The sequence below is a fragment of the Tamandua tetradactyla genome, chromosome 6, assembly GCF_023851605.1.
Source record: "Tamandua tetradactyla isolate mTamTet1 chromosome 6, mTamTet1.pri, whole genome shotgun sequence".
Classification (NCBI taxonomy): domain Eukaryota; kingdom Metazoa; phylum Chordata; class Mammalia; order Pilosa; family Myrmecophagidae; genus Tamandua; species Tamandua tetradactyla.
The window spans coordinates 42,203,533-42,218,425 of record NC_135332.1 but is presented as its reverse complement, the minus strand read 5'-3'; the positions used below and the strand labels follow the sequence as shown (position 1 = coordinate 42,218,425).

General features: G+C 48.3%; 1 protein-coding gene across 6 annotated transcripts in view; it reads left to right on the top strand.

The window, feature by feature from the left end:
- Positions 1–14,893, top strand: part of TBX4 (T-box transcription factor 4) — a 41,579-nt gene that overhangs the window by 16,654 nt on the left and 10,032 nt on the right. For 4 of the 6 annotated variants that reach the window (XM_077165005.1, XM_077165003.1, XM_077165004.1 and 1 more), the window contains exons 3-5: positions 278–372; positions 8,354–8,473; positions 9,764–9,911. In XM_077165005.1, the coding sequence (XP_077021120.1) occupies positions 278–372; positions 8,354–8,473; positions 9,764–9,911 (363 nt within the window). Of the gene's footprint in view, positions 1–277; positions 373–1,221; positions 1,352–3,145; positions 4,685–8,353; positions 8,474–9,763; positions 9,912–14,893 lie in introns of those variants that run through there. The other 2 variants (XM_077165006.1, XM_077165007.1) reach the window with 2 other exon arrangements.

The window sequence follows — 14,893 nt, the reverse complement described above, 5'->3', positions numbered from 1 at the left end:
GGGTCAGTATAAATGTTCTCTTTGTAGGTGAAGCCCCGAAGGAAGGAATTTCACCACTTATTACATTTTTAAAAATTTACCAGTGGTACAAAATAATTTTGTAAAACGAGATTTCCATGCATGGGCTCACAAGGCTTGCAATGCCATGCACAGTTCTTAGGGTCCGTGTTCTCCTTTTAGAGGGCTCAATACTCTAAGTCTCCCAGGTGGGTAGGGGAGGGCGTCCGCGTGGAGCCGTGGGCCAGGCAAACATGAATCCCCTTCCCTTCCATCCCAGACCATCGAGAACATCAAGGTGGGGCTGCATGAGAAGGAGCTCTGGAAGAAGTTCCACGAGGCGGGCACGGAGATGATCATCACCAAGGCGGGCAGGTCAGCGATGGGAGAGTTACTTCGGGGAATGACTGGTGGGAGCAGCGGGGATTTCCAGAGGGCTTCCTTAGCAGTCCTCTCAGCTCCCGGCATGGCTGGATGGGAGTCTCCTCACCACTCTAGCCTCAGCCTCTCAGCCAGAGCTTGGGACTGGGCAGTCAAGGCCCTCAGAGGGCCACCCGGCAAGGAAGCCCCTGGAGGAGAATTTAGGAGAGAGGTAGCAGTATGCAAATGAGATGCAAACAAGGATCGCAAAGCCGGAGGTCTCTGCTCCAGCACTTTTGTCCCCCTGGGAAGCTACTTTGTCTCCCCACCCCCCATACCCAACTTTGGGAACTTGCAGGATTTTCAGGATTGCATTGATTGGAAATCCCAGAAGTGCCCCTCAACAGAAGAAGACATGACTATTTTTCCCATTTCCCTAACTTTTCTGGGGTGTTAAACACCATCTCTCATCCCGATCTCATTTCAGACCCCCTCCTTGGCCAACGGGAGGGCACTATTGGGCTGCGTGTTGTTCAGGGAGCACTCTCGGTTGGCTGCCAGAAAGAGATGATTTATAAAGTGGAAACATCTTTAAAATGTGCTGGTGTCTGTGGGAGAGAACAGGGAGGAGAGGGCGAGAGGAGGAAGACAGACCGTGCGGGATGGGGTTGCCCTGTCTCCGGTGGGGCAGGGAATGAACCAAGAAGAGCCAGTTATAAGGTGGAGAAGATTGCTATAGACAGAGAAGCTGGAAAGTTCAGGTTCAGGGGCCACCTCCCCACCCACACCTGCCCTTTCACATACACACAAATATCATTTTGGTCCTGGGGGAACAGGTTAGGTGTAAAAATGTCTTTTTGTCAGGCTGCAGGCCTGAAACTGGGCTTTCTGGAGGAATAAGATCGTGAAGCACCAAGGACCTGAGATCTGGAGTCAGATGCTGGGCTGTTCCAATTCTTGCTCCTCTGCTTGTGTTTGGGTAACCTTAAGCAAGGTACTTAAGGGTCTCTGCTCCTCTCCCCCCTTCTCCATCTGTAAAATAATAGATCCTCCTTCATACAGTTGTTTGTAAAGCACATAGGACAGTATATTTTAGCTAATAATATCAATAATTAGAGAAATGCCTGGCATCCATTCAGCATTTTCTACTTTTTTTTAAATAGAATTGGGCTGGTGGCCTGCTGTGTGCCATGTAGGGGTGCTGTGGCCTTTCCTGTCTCTGTTCACCAGATAACCTTGAGCCCCTTAGTACTGTTGGTGCTGGATGGCTGGGCACTTAGCCACCCTCATGTTTTAGTAAGGGAGTGGTATTGCCACCCAGCGCCTTTATTTGGGGAGGGCGCAGGGAGGTTTCAGGGCCTGAGTTCCTGCATTTTGGGGATACATTAGAAAGGGGGTGAACAAAGCAAGCATTGAGGACAGTGGGGAACCCTGCCACTTCCTAGCTGAAGCACTTGGGCAAATTACTAGACGTCCCTGAGGCTCAGTGTTTTTGGGTAAAATGGAGACGGTGCCTGCTGACCCACCTGCTGCCCTTCCTTTTTAGGTTACTGTGAGGATCAAGCCAGGCAGTTATGTGAAAGGTGCTTGGTAAATTGTCATGTGGATTTCAGGTGTGAGGAAAGAGAATTTATTTCTTGTACCTGTTGGGGCAAAGGGAAGGAAAGAAGAGAACAATTCAGAACTTCCACTTTTAGGCAACTATGTCTCTTGAAAATGATTGGCCATCATGGGATTTGGGCATGCCTGGTCTTCACCATTTTAAACAAAAGGTATTTGTGGCTCTCTTCAGTGGGTTTCCTGCACCTGTGTAGGTCCTCCTCCCTCCCTTCCCCACACCACATACCCTTCCTCACATAATTCCAGAGATGACTAGCTTCTGGCAGATGTTTATACCTGATTCTTGTAGAGATGGACCTTTTGGTTTGATATTGGTCAATTATGGGTTCATCACAACTTTCATTTCTTTGGCAAAAAAATTGTCCTTGTGTCAGGTCTAGTCCTTAAGAAAGTTACTGACTTCATCCCCCTCCCCAGGGTTCTCAGAGACCCTTTTCCCTCCTGTATAGCCTGCCTCCTGACATCAGTGACCACTTTCCCTGCTCTGGTCATTGTGGCTCCCTTCCTCCCACCGTTACCTCCATTACACAGGCAACCTCTGAATACACTTTGTTTTGCTTGGGGTTGTGTCTATTTAATATCCTGTCCAGCTCCTCTCTGTTTCCCTAAACTCTTTGCAATTTTACTGGAACCCTTTCTGGAACACTTCCATTTCTCAACAGACAGCCTGGATCCTTCCCCTGAACCTTGATTCATAGAGTCTTAGACTGCTAGAGCTGGAGGGGAACTGGAAGCATAAACCAAGCCCCAGAGAAGCAAAAGACTTGACTCATATAGATAGAGTTAGGGTTGGGCAATGGCCAGACCTGCATAAGCCAAGCCAATGATGTACTCTACTCCCAGAACAAAACCCTAATTCTGAAAAATTCTCTTGATTGCTTATTTACAGAGCCCTTGTTCAATCTGGGGTTCATGCTCTGCCCTAGAGACCCATAACTGCTGTCTGGTTGCAAGAGGAGGAGGCCCTGAAATATTCTTAAGTCAATTCGACTTGTGGGGTCACAAGCCTCCTGCCTGCCTTTAGGTCTGTTAAGGTCTGAAGCTCAAAGGAGAAAATGGTCCCCTTTGTTGGGTAGTGACTTAGAATTGTTTAACAATTTGATCCAGAGAATAAAATGCCAACCACAGGGCGAGACATCAGTTCCTGATGTCAGGTGTAAAATGGGGCTAAACCCTTCCCTAGATGGCCTCTGTTCTTCTCAGGCCCCTGCACCAAGGGGTCCGTGCCGCTAAGTGCAGAGAGCAGTCCTTTCTTTTGGCTCACTCACATCCCTGCCAAGCTTGATCCATGTGAGAAATGGCATTTTCTCCCAAACACAGATAAAAGTGAGCTCCACGAAAATTTAAATATAAACCGCTCAAAAATGAAAATTTCCTAACCGTCTGACTGCTCTACTCCTAGGTCATGGTTTTGCCACCAGATAAATCTCCCCTATCGGCCTTCATAGGCTGTTGAGTTCAATGTTGCTTGTGTTAGTGACAGTGAATTTGCGTTTGAAAAATGAACTACCGATGAGAACTCCTGTTGAACCTGTATTGTTTGTTATTCTGAGGCAAGGATTTGGCCCGGCTTAATCCGAGGCTTCAAAGCCAATTGCCCTTGCTCTGTATACACAGCGTCAGAGCCCAGTGGCGTGGGTGATAAGAGAAGTAAGGGTTGAAGACACTGGGAAAGTGGGTTGGGGAGAGATTGCTTTGATCTCTTTTTAAAGTATTTTCTGAAAGCAAAAGTCTATCAGAAAGAAATGCCTTAAAAAAAAAGTCTAAGAGAAGCAATTGGACTTACCAAATAGCATCTATTCCATATATTCTCACCCCTGTCCCCCACTTTGGGAAAAACGTTTCTTAAAAATGATTTTGGTGAATTAGAAAACATTTGTGTGTGTGAAAGGGAAAAGAAATGAAGTCGCCTTGTGATTGCTCTCAGAAATCACTTGGCTACAAAAATTTTGGTGTTGCTATAGGTTGCATCAGCACCATTTCCACCTTTCTCCCCTCTCCCCAGTCCTCAGCCTTGGATGCTGGGCCCTGGCCTCTCCCCAACATATCCCGAATTTTTCCTCCACACCCCCAAATATATTAGGGACTGAAAGATGGGGTTGGGATTTTCTGTGGACCCCTGCCCTTCTCCTGAAGCTAATTCATTTCAGATTCTGGACTCCAAGGCCTTGGCCTTTATATATGTATATATGAATTTTTTAAATATGAATTTAAGTGGATCATTCCCGTAGAAGAGCGCACAAATTTTAATTGTACAGCTCAATGAACTTTCACAGAGTGTAAGCACCACCCAGATAAAGAAATGGAACATTACAGCCTACCCTCAAGACTCCTTATTGTGTGTACTCCCAGTTACCAAGCCCCCGTCCTCACAATCACTCGGCACACTTCTCACCCCTTCATGCGGTTCTGCCCCTACATTTAGGAAAAGGTGCACAAAGCTGCACCTGGGATCTCCGCCATGCCTTGGGGAGACTGGGACTGCAGTTGGCTTTGGGAGGTCCAGGCGGAGAGAATCCTGCGGATCCTAGTCCGCAATTCCCTGCACACTCCACCCCTTTCTCCGCCCCGGGGAGGGGTGTTGATTGGAGAGGGCGAGTAGGTCGGCGCCACGAATTCGGCAACCCCTTGGGCCCGGGAGCCCCGCGGCTCTCCCAGCACAGCTGTAACTTGCGTGTCCCGCTCAACATCGAGTCCGTATTTACAGGTTTGTTGCCAAAATCAAAATGCCCCGAAACCCTTGCCCTCACCACCACTCCCCGCCCCTCCCCGCCCCTCCCCGCCCCCGCACTCCAGCCTCCGACACGGACACATGTCGGAGGAAGCTTATCTTAGCAGTTCATTTTAAAGCCATTTCCGAGTATGAAGTAGATAAAGGCTCCAGTCCCGCACCCTTTCAGAACCTGTTGCATGATCAGAGGAGAAATCCCAGGCTTTCATCTCCTCCCCAGCTGGCGGCAGCCGGCTTGTTTATTCCCCTGCCGGAGCCGTTTCCGCGTGCATCGCATGAGCCAGGGGGTGCGGGAGCCCGGAGGGGGTGCGGGAGCCCGAAGGGGGTGCGGGGGACGCAATGAGAAAGCGCGTAGTCCGCTCAGGGAGAGGACTAGTAGGACGCAGGGAGAGGGTTCCAGGACGGAAGAGAAGGGGGTTGACAGGGCCTCCGCTCTAGCGCCCGGGGGATGGGGTTGAGCGGCTGCACAGAAGTCAGTGCCTCACTTTTTTCTCTCCCTGCCATTGAGACATGCGTTTCTCCCACAGGATGTTGGTTTTCACGTCCATTTTACGTCATAAATCGCAGAAACAATTTACATCTCATTCACAATGCTTAATTCTTAAGAGTGCTCACCCATCAGAGGATGCTCGGGAGCAGGCCAAGTAGGGGCCTTAGAATAGGCCTTTACAGTACCTGTGGAGCCCAGAGGAAGTCATAGCACCCAAGCCCAGCCTGGCCTTTGTCACCCAAGTTGTCTGATTTGGTGAACACTCCCATGCTGGGACCTCTGGGCCCCAACCTTAGCCACCTGTAGACAGATGCCCGGGGGGCTGTGATTCTCCCCTCAGTCTAGGCAGGAGGTCTTTGGGGTAGGTGGGGGTGGGTGGAGCCTGTGACTCACCTTCACTCTCAGACTTACCCCCACACTGGGCTGGCCCTTGATCCTCTGGAGTCATCAAGAATACACCCAAGTGGAGTAATGATAGCGCCTAGTTGCCCTGTGGCATGTGTTCTACATGGCTCAGAAGCAGTCCCCTGACTGGACCCTGTTAGAAATAAAGATAATTGTTTCCATGAAAGCAATGGAGCTTTTAGATACTTTCTGGCTCAGCCTGGAGCAGAGAGTTCTGAATTCCCCAGTCAGACCAGATACCTCATTCTTCCTCCGTGGTTTTGGGGACTCCTGTCCTAGGCAGAGAGGATTGTTGGAAGGGGGAGCAGAGCCTAGGAAATACCCTCCCTTATGCCCCAAGTCCCACCACACTTCTCCGAGGCTGTTATCAGTCAGAAGTCTGGTCTATGGTCAGCTCCCAGGAGGGGCCAAATATAGGACACCAGTTCCCTGCCTTTGGAGGCAGACCATAGACTCCTTAAAGGGCTTTTAAAAAGCACTTAGCCAATGCCAGCCTGGCCTCCTGAGGTGCAGAGGTGAAGTGTATAGGGAGTAGGAGAAGAGGAAGATAAGTGTTCTTAGTCCCCTCTCAGTTGAGTTGTGAGGACTGGGCCATGTGTGGACGCTGGCCCTTGAGGAGGCCATTCTACTTTCTGCTGCTGCCATCTGGGGAGATTACAGGAAAAACAGGGTGAGTGCAGGGCACCAGTACCAGGTTGGCTTAAGCACAGCCAGCACTGCTGCATTTGTGGACTGCCCCATTTTGTGGCTGCTTCTGTAGCAGTTACAAAATGGTAGTCTGGAGGGGACAGGACTCTTGGGCTTCCTCCTTGGAAGGGGGGGTAGGTGAAGCAGCTGCTGTCCCTCCTCCCCACTTTCAGCTTTAGGCCATCAGGGGAGAGGCTGGGCCAGGAAAGAGGGTGGCACAGTCTCCAGCTGTGCCTCCAGGCTAGGCAGGCAGGCTGTCAAGCAGGAGCCAGGATTGGGTTCCTGGGCCCTTTCACTTCCCCCATTCCTGGGGGTGGGGTGAACATTTGAAAATGCTTTCAGTTGACATCTGAGACAAATTCTTCCACACGGTTTATAAGTCCCTAGACTTGCAGCTAGAACTTCCCTCCTCCCCCCAGACACGTACATACATACATAAGTGCACTCACATCATGTAATCCTGCACATGCGCTTGTGCATCCACACGCTCACACACATCCTTGCTGCTCCACCCACTGCAGTACTCACACTGGCCTTTCCTCCAGTCGCAGAGAGGGTGCACAGACTGGGCTGCCCCGGGACTGGGCTGGGGTGGAATTGAACCCTTGGCCCCAGGTCCTGGTCTGGGCTAGGTGCAGGCTCTGCCACCTTGTGGAGGCCTTGATCCTTTCTGGAAGCTCTACTCTATTCAGGTAAGCGGGTACCCCTGTTGACAAAATGGGGGGTTCCAATCATCTGTTTGAGGCATCTGGTCAGTGAGAGGCAGAGAGGACTGCCTGGTGGTGCTCCCAGATGGATTGGTTGGGCATTATCAGAACTCAGTGCTGCTTCCTATTTCTCATTAGTATCTTCAGTCAGGTTTGGGTCTTGCTTCTCCCTTGGGGTGTTCCTCTTTGGGGAAGATCAGCTAGGAGAGGGGAGGGAGTGTCTGAGAAGGATTATGAGGAAATTCTGTCTGCCCACTCTGGTGAAGTCCAGGCTCAGGAACCTGGTGACTAAGGGAGGGAGCTGTCCCCCCTGCAGGTGTGTGCACTTATTGTTGAATATGTGTATGTGCTGAGGGGTCTGAGGAAACTCTTCTCTAGAATGTTCCCTGAGCCTCAGGGTCCTGGGTGTCCTCCACATGGGCTCAGGGACTAGCAAAGCTTTCCATTTTTTAGTGACTCCATTTTCATAAAAGTAGGTTTTGTGGAGGGTGGAGTACTGTGGGGTCAGTGATAACAGCCATAAATCGACTCATTTAGTGTTCACAGCAACTATGAAGTAAGTGGTAATAATACCTCCATCTTAGAGATAGGAAACCAAAGCAAGTTGCCTAAGGCCTCATAGTTTGTAGGTAGTGGGGCCAGGCTCTGAATCATGCAGTATGGTTCCTGAATCCATGCTTTTATCCATGAGACTCCTGGACTGACTTTCCCCTGGTCCCCAATTAGTGTACACAGGCCCAAGTTAGGTATTCATGGGGGATATACACCTCTGCTAACCCACTTAAGGAATCCAAAGACCGAAAAGGATTCTCAGCAGAATCCTGAGAGTTTAAGGCCTGAGAATTTCTACAGAAACAGTAACCCAGAGGAGGCATCTGATGAACTGTTGACAAATGCAGTTGATGGGGTTTCCAGGCCATCTACTCAATCCCATGTAATGGCACCCCAGAATTTTAGCTGCATATAGGACTGGCAAAGGGCAGGAAGGAAATTCAGGTAGCCAGGTTGGTGCTGAAATTCCTCTTACAATCCTGACCTGCTCATAGCCATCTTAGGAAAATTGGGGGCAGAGGGAACACTGAATTCAGTAAACTGTGTGAACCTTCCTCTTAGACACAAAGATTGGCAGCTGCAGGGACTCTGAGAGAACAGCTGGTATAATCCTCTCTTTGTCCAGGGGCATGGCTGAGGCCAGAGGGGAAAGTGACTTGTGCAAGGTCACACAACTATGATCAGTGCCAAGATCTCTCACTAAGAGGGAGTACCTCTCAAAGGCCTCTGCCCCTTCTCTCACTCTGTGCCATCTTCCCTGGTACTCTGTCCACACTTCCTCCCTCATCTATTGACTTCATCCAGGAGGATGTTCCCCAGCTACAAGGTAAAAGTCACAGGCATGAACCCTAAGACCAAGTACATCCTGCTGATTGATATCGTCCCTGCGGATGACCACCGCTACAAGTTCTGTGACAACAAATGGTAAGAGGCTTGGGACCCTCACCACATCACCATCCTTCTCTTCAACTTCTCTTTCCACTCAGCATACTCATCTCTACCTGATGCTTCATCCAGGGGTTCCCTTAGGTTATCTAGATCTATACCCTCAAGTCCACTTCTAAAACTGGGACAGCAGAGGCTGGGGAGGGTTGCAAATATCTGTACCCCTGCTGCAGGGGACCTGGGGCTGGAGGCTGAAAATGAGCTGCAGTTTTGGGTGTCCGGTAGATTTCAAGGGTCTGTGCTCTCCCCACAACCATGGACTCATGACTTCATGGCTGTGCTGTTGGGGCAACAGACAAAATGCTGACACTGGGAAGATTTGGGCTCTAGCAGTGCTGCGCTGGGGAGGAGTTCCCGGTTTGGGGCCTTTGGTTGTGAATGTCCAGTGTCCAGTGCCTCTCTCCCTTTTCTCCACTGACTTCCTATTCAAGCTATCTCCTTTGGCTATAAGCCTACTCCGTCATAAGCAGTATGTCCACATTTATTTACCAGGCTGCTGTCCGGGTGGTTGGTTGGTAGGACCCTTTGGTAAAGGAGTGTAGGAGACTCACAGGTTGAGGGACAAAACCAAATGGGGGCCTGGTAAATAAATGCTGGGTTATTTTTTATGAGACCAACTCCTTAATACCCTGTTTTTCCCCAGGGGTCAAGGAGAGAAGGGAATGAAAGAATCAGCTGCCATCCAGAGGTTGGGTTCTGGATGCTGAGCTCTGCAGTGGGTGGGTAGCAGAGCCAGCAAAGATTAGGCTGGGGAGACAGGATTTGGTAGCCATGTCCTGGGAAGGGCATTTCTTCTCTTTCTGGGTTGGCTTAGCACTCTGCAGAGAAGACTCTTTGGCTGAGGGAACAGCTACCAATTAAGTTCTTATCGTTGCCCTTGGGATTGAAAGCAGTCCACTGAGAAACTCCCTCCATGTAATATAACATTTTAAAATTGTGAAATATAACACACAAACAGAAGTGCTCAGATCTCATCGTATCTTTGTAATTAGCCTAAGTCCTTCAAATAAATAATCATGTTTCTCCATAATCTCCTTTTGTCTTTCTATTGCAGTAAAATAAAACAGGTTCAGAATTGCTGTCCCCTCCTCACCACTCTCTCCTCTGTCCCTCATTCTCACCCCCAGAGTCCAAAACTGAAAAAGTGATGGGACCAGCAGCTTTTTTTCCCTCTGGTCTATGGGGTTTGCTCCCAGAGGGGACAGGGAATCTTGGATTCACCAGTCCCAGGGCAGTCAACTGCCAGTGCATTATCTGCTGTGTTGGCAGGATGGTGGCAGGGAAGGCTGAGCCAGCAATGCCAGGAAGGCTGTACGTCCACCCGGACTCTCCTGCCACTGGGGCCCACTGGATGCGGCAGCTGGTCTCCTTCCAGAAGCTGAAGCTGACAAACAACCACCTGGACCCCTTCGGCCATGTAAGAATGGGGACTACCTCACCTTGGGAGCAAGTCCTGGCACAGCTTAGGGGTGTGGGAGGGGGTAGGACTGAGGAAAATTAACTCTAGGGATCCAGTTCTAGGCTTTGGTGCTTGCTAGGCTGGTTTGTGGAAGGAGCACAGTCTTCTGAGCCCCACAGATCAGCTATAAATCCTTCTTACCACTTTGTGGCCGGGTAATTTTGGGCAAGTTTCTTGGCCTCTTTGAGTCTTAGTTTTCTCATTAGAAAATGGAAATAATCATATGAACCTTTCATGCTTGTGAGAATTAAATGATATGCACAAAGCTTCATGGACACAGGAGGCTCTAAATAAATGGTAACTGTGATGATGATAATTATGGGCCAAATCTCTCAGTTTCAATTTCCCAAAATTTGCTCTCGCTGTAGCAGAATGTAAGACATACAGACCTTTTTGAGAAAGGGTCACTGATGAGTTCTGAAGCTCTCCTTTGGAGTATACTGTCTGCCTGGCCCTGCCAGTCGCACACTTTCTGGAACGGAATGCCTTGCTCTGGCCTCTGGGTCATTTCCTTTCTGGCCTTGCCTGGAACCTGGCTCTCACAAAAGATTCTGAAGCCCCTGAGATGCTGCTGCTGACTGCCCATCCAAGCTGCTGGAGCTCATTCTTTCCCCATCTGGCCCTGGCAGGCCCACAGAAAGGAACTTTTTATGTGGAAAGTTTTAGCTCAAGTATATGGCAGACAGAAGCCTGGGCGACCTGTGGTTACCCTGAAAGTGTGGGTAGGGTGGGGTGGGTAGGGGTATAATGGAGCCTCTAGGTGCAGTTGCCTGTGCTGTATACCCTGCAGTAGTGTGTGGTGGGGGTGGAGTGGGGTGGGGGGATGGTACAGGTATGCCCCTTTTTATGCCTCAGTTCTGTTTCTGGGGAGTTATGTGCAAATCAGCATTCTGTGAATCATAGTGCCTCATGGAAAACCCCAGCAATGCTTCATTTCGGATTGATTGGTAACTGGCAAGCAGTTCTTAGTTTTAATTTTCTCAGAGTCTGTTCAATTCTCATCTAACTCATTGGTGATCTATGAACTAGCTGCTAGGAGAATGATTAATTAACATAATTAACTCCTGACTTGCCTGTTTTACAAGTCCGTATACTGGATTTTCCCACTTTGGGCAGGCAGATCCAGTTGGGGTATAGCCAGCCATAGTAGAAAGGTGCATGCACGCACAGTGGTATGCACATGTAATGGGTACAGCCCCACCCTCTCAGGGGGCAGAGACACATCACCAGTTTAATGCAAGGGTCAGCTAAACCTCAGCCTTCTGGAGTACCAAGGCCTTTTAACGGAGAAGCGCAGGGGACACGACCTTCCTGGGCATTATCCTCGTCTAAGACTTTGCTCCCAGACGACTCCTACTTGGCCTCCTCTGCTTGGCTGGCTATGGGACTAACCTTGAAAGGTGAGGATGGTAATGCAAGGCTGCAAGCTAAGCTGGCAGGCACAGTCTTTGTCCACAACTGCACTTACAGACTCCATGGGATAGATCAATGAGGAGAGTTCAGAGCTTGTCAGGAACTGGATCTTCAGATGGCTAGAAGTACCCAGGGACCAACACTCTGAGAGGATTTTGGATGTATCAGCTTGTTACCATGGTTCCAAGCTATGATTCAGAAGACCCTTTTGTCTCCCCAGGGCCCTGTAAAAAGTAGGTGAAGAGGGCATCGAGTGGTTTGAAAGCTGGGTCTTCTTCAGAAAGGGGGGGAGAGAGATTGAGATCTGGCTTTCACTGCACAGCAGGAAGTTTTTCTAGTCTGGCTTATCTCCTTGAAGGCTCTTCCCAAGTTGTTAAGTGGCTTGCCACGCCCTGCATGTAGCTCTGGCACACGTTTTGTGTGCCTGCCTGGGGCTCACCTCTCTTTAACATTAGGGGTATTATTGTATGCCAACCCAGCTTTATCCCCAGAAGGAATGGGATGCAAACATCTTCCTTCTTCTCCCCTTATTCCTGCATTTACCCAGTACTTGCAGTTTATTGATTACAACACCTACTGTGGGGGTGGCAGAATTTATGAAGATAAGAGGATTGTCCCAGGAGCTGGGAACAAAGGAACAGGTGCTCAGACCCATGTCTTCTGTCTCCTAGTCCAGTGTTCTTTTTGCTCCCCACCTGTCTTTTTGTACCTAGAACTCTATGTGGTGAGAAGGTGGCAAGCAAGGGCTATGGAGGATGAGCTAACTTTCTAGACATTTTCAAGCAAGCCAGCCTATTTGGATCTTGGTGCCAATGGGAGTGGTTAGTTCCCCAAGTTACCCTTCCTGGCTTCTCAATGCAGGAGTCAGGGAAAGAGCCATTTTGTACTACAGACTTGCCATAAACATACCTTTCTTTCTGCACAACTCACCTCCACACCTTTCAGTTTTCCCTAAAAACTTCCAAACCCAAGGAATTGTTCTCCAGTCAAATGGACTTTGTACTGTTCCTTGGGGTCCTCACAGGATCCTCCATGTTTAGCAGCTGCCTCCCATCGGCTGCCCTCCCCCACAACCCCTATCCAGAGGGCTGGGATCTGTCCCTGTGAAACGGGACAGATCCAGGTGTGAGCTGGAATTGGGGCCATCCTGGTGAAGTCGAGTGTCAGTGAGTATGGTTGTGACATCATCTGGGATCCACTAGGTGGACACAATGTCCTTCTAGCTTAGAGATCATCGAGTCCAAATCATCACATTTTCTCTCCTAGGAATTGGACAGGTGTGCTGTGTGTCTTCCCCATACGTAAAGGCTTCAAGGAGAAGGGAATCCTGGTTGTGGGGATATAGAGCCGCTATTTTGGGATAATCCATATTTTACTAGTTTCCTTATCTTCTGAGACTCCCCCCACCCCGACCCCATCACCACATACTCTGTTTTTCTCTAACTGTCTGAGGATCCAGGAGAAGGTTGCAGGGTCCAGGTGGAGTCTTGGGCTTGGAAGCCTGTCCTGTGAGTCAGGTGGAATCCTGGATCAGGAACCCTTCAGACCAAATGGCCAGATTCTATAAGATAGGACTTAATTCTGACTAGAAAACTCCCCATGGGTTGTTGCTGTGAGTCCAGTAAAGCTTCTCTTTTTAAGAGGTAGGTTCAAAGTATGATCACTGGTTTCTGGGAGTAAGCCCAAGGCTAAAGGATGGAGAGGAGGGATCAGGATGCCAGAATAGGACTGAGATGCCTCTGCATAGCCCATTCAGCTCCATTTCTTGTACTGCTGGCTACGGAAGCTTGCCTGCCCATGGCAGGGTCCTGTGCCAGGCTACTTTGTGATGAAAAAGCTCCTCTTCCTTCTCCTTCTCCTCTTCTGAGTAAAGTTATTCTGGCAATGCTTGGGCTTTGGGAATTCTAGAAGGCCCTCACTGGGGTGTAGGCAGGGTCTGCACCTTGTGGAAGGATTCAGAGATGGCCAGCCTATAAGACTTTTCTTCTGATCTGGAGGTAGGGAGGAGATAGCTGCAGTGGCCTGAATGTGCCCTCATGCTGGGACCTGAGAGTGTGTGAGAGTATATGTGGGTATATGTGTGTGTGGTTGCATGTGCCTAGGTGAAGGGAAATGGTTATCTTCACCACCACTTGTGTCCTAGGCCTTCCAGATTGCTGAGAAGGAAGGGCTGCCTTATGATTTCTGACATGGTGAGTCTAACTGTCCTAGAATCTCAGTCAGTCCAGGCCTGGGAATCTCAGTTAGTCCAGCAATAAAGGAGCACGCAGTCTCCTCAACGTACCAGTTCATCTGGCCACATGCCGGAGTTTCCATCTGCCTCGGATGATCTTCCCACCCCCTCCAACTAGTTAATTGCTCTTCAGCCTTGAGATCTGAACTCAGTTGCCATCTCTTCAGGGAGAGAGTTCAGGGTCCCATTATATGTTGTCAGAGCACCATGCACATTTTGTCATAGTATTTACCTAGTACACAGCTACAGTGTTGTACTGACTTGTATTTTTTAAATTTATTTTTGAACAGGGAATATAGTCACATAATTCAAAAATAAATTAATAAAAATATATACAATGAGAAGCCCCCATCCATCTAGTTTTTCCAAACCATACCACAAGTAACTAGTGCTATTAATTTATTTCTAGCATTTCTATATGCATATATACAAAAAGATAGGAATACCATAAATGCTTTTTTTGCACCTTGCTTTGTAAACTTATATCTTGGAGATCATTCCATTCATAGAGAGCTTCCTTAGTCCTTTCTTTTATAGCTGTACAGAATTTCATCACATGATTGTTACATTTTGTAAGCAGTCCCTTTTTCTCTTTTGAATAAGCTTGTACATATATCATTTTACATCTGTGCTGGGTGTAATCTGTGTGATAACTTGCTGGTTCAGAGAGTACTTGGATTTGTAACTTTGAAAAATATCACCAAATTGCCCTCAGTAGGAGTTGTGCAGATGTATATTCTCACCATTATTGGAGCCTCACCAACAAGGCAGGAGAGCAAACTTTTGGATTTTTGCCAGTCTGATAGCTGAAAAATAAATCTCAATTTTAATTTTAATTTGCATTTTGTTTATTATGAGTGAGCATATATTTTCTATGTCTTTCCTTTTCTGTGAAATGTTCTTTCCTTTGTTCATTTTTCTTTCAGATTGTTGATCTCTTTTCTTGTCAATTTCTAGAAGCTTTTATACATTAGGAAGATTTCGCTCATATCTGTGATATTCAGTTGCACATTTTCTCCCAGTTTGTCATTTGTCTTTTGTTTTGCACATGGGAATATTCCCATGCAGAAATTGTTGATTGAATGTATCAGGGAATCTTTCCCTTATGGATTCTGGATTTTGAGTAATTGAAAACACTTATCCATTTCTTACTTATAATGGAATTTTCTCATGTTTTCTTCTGGTATTATATGAATTTGTTTTTACATTTAAACCATTGATCCTTTTGGAATTTATCCTGGCATTCAATATGAAGTATGGATCCAACATTTTTTTTTCCTAGGGAGCTATACAC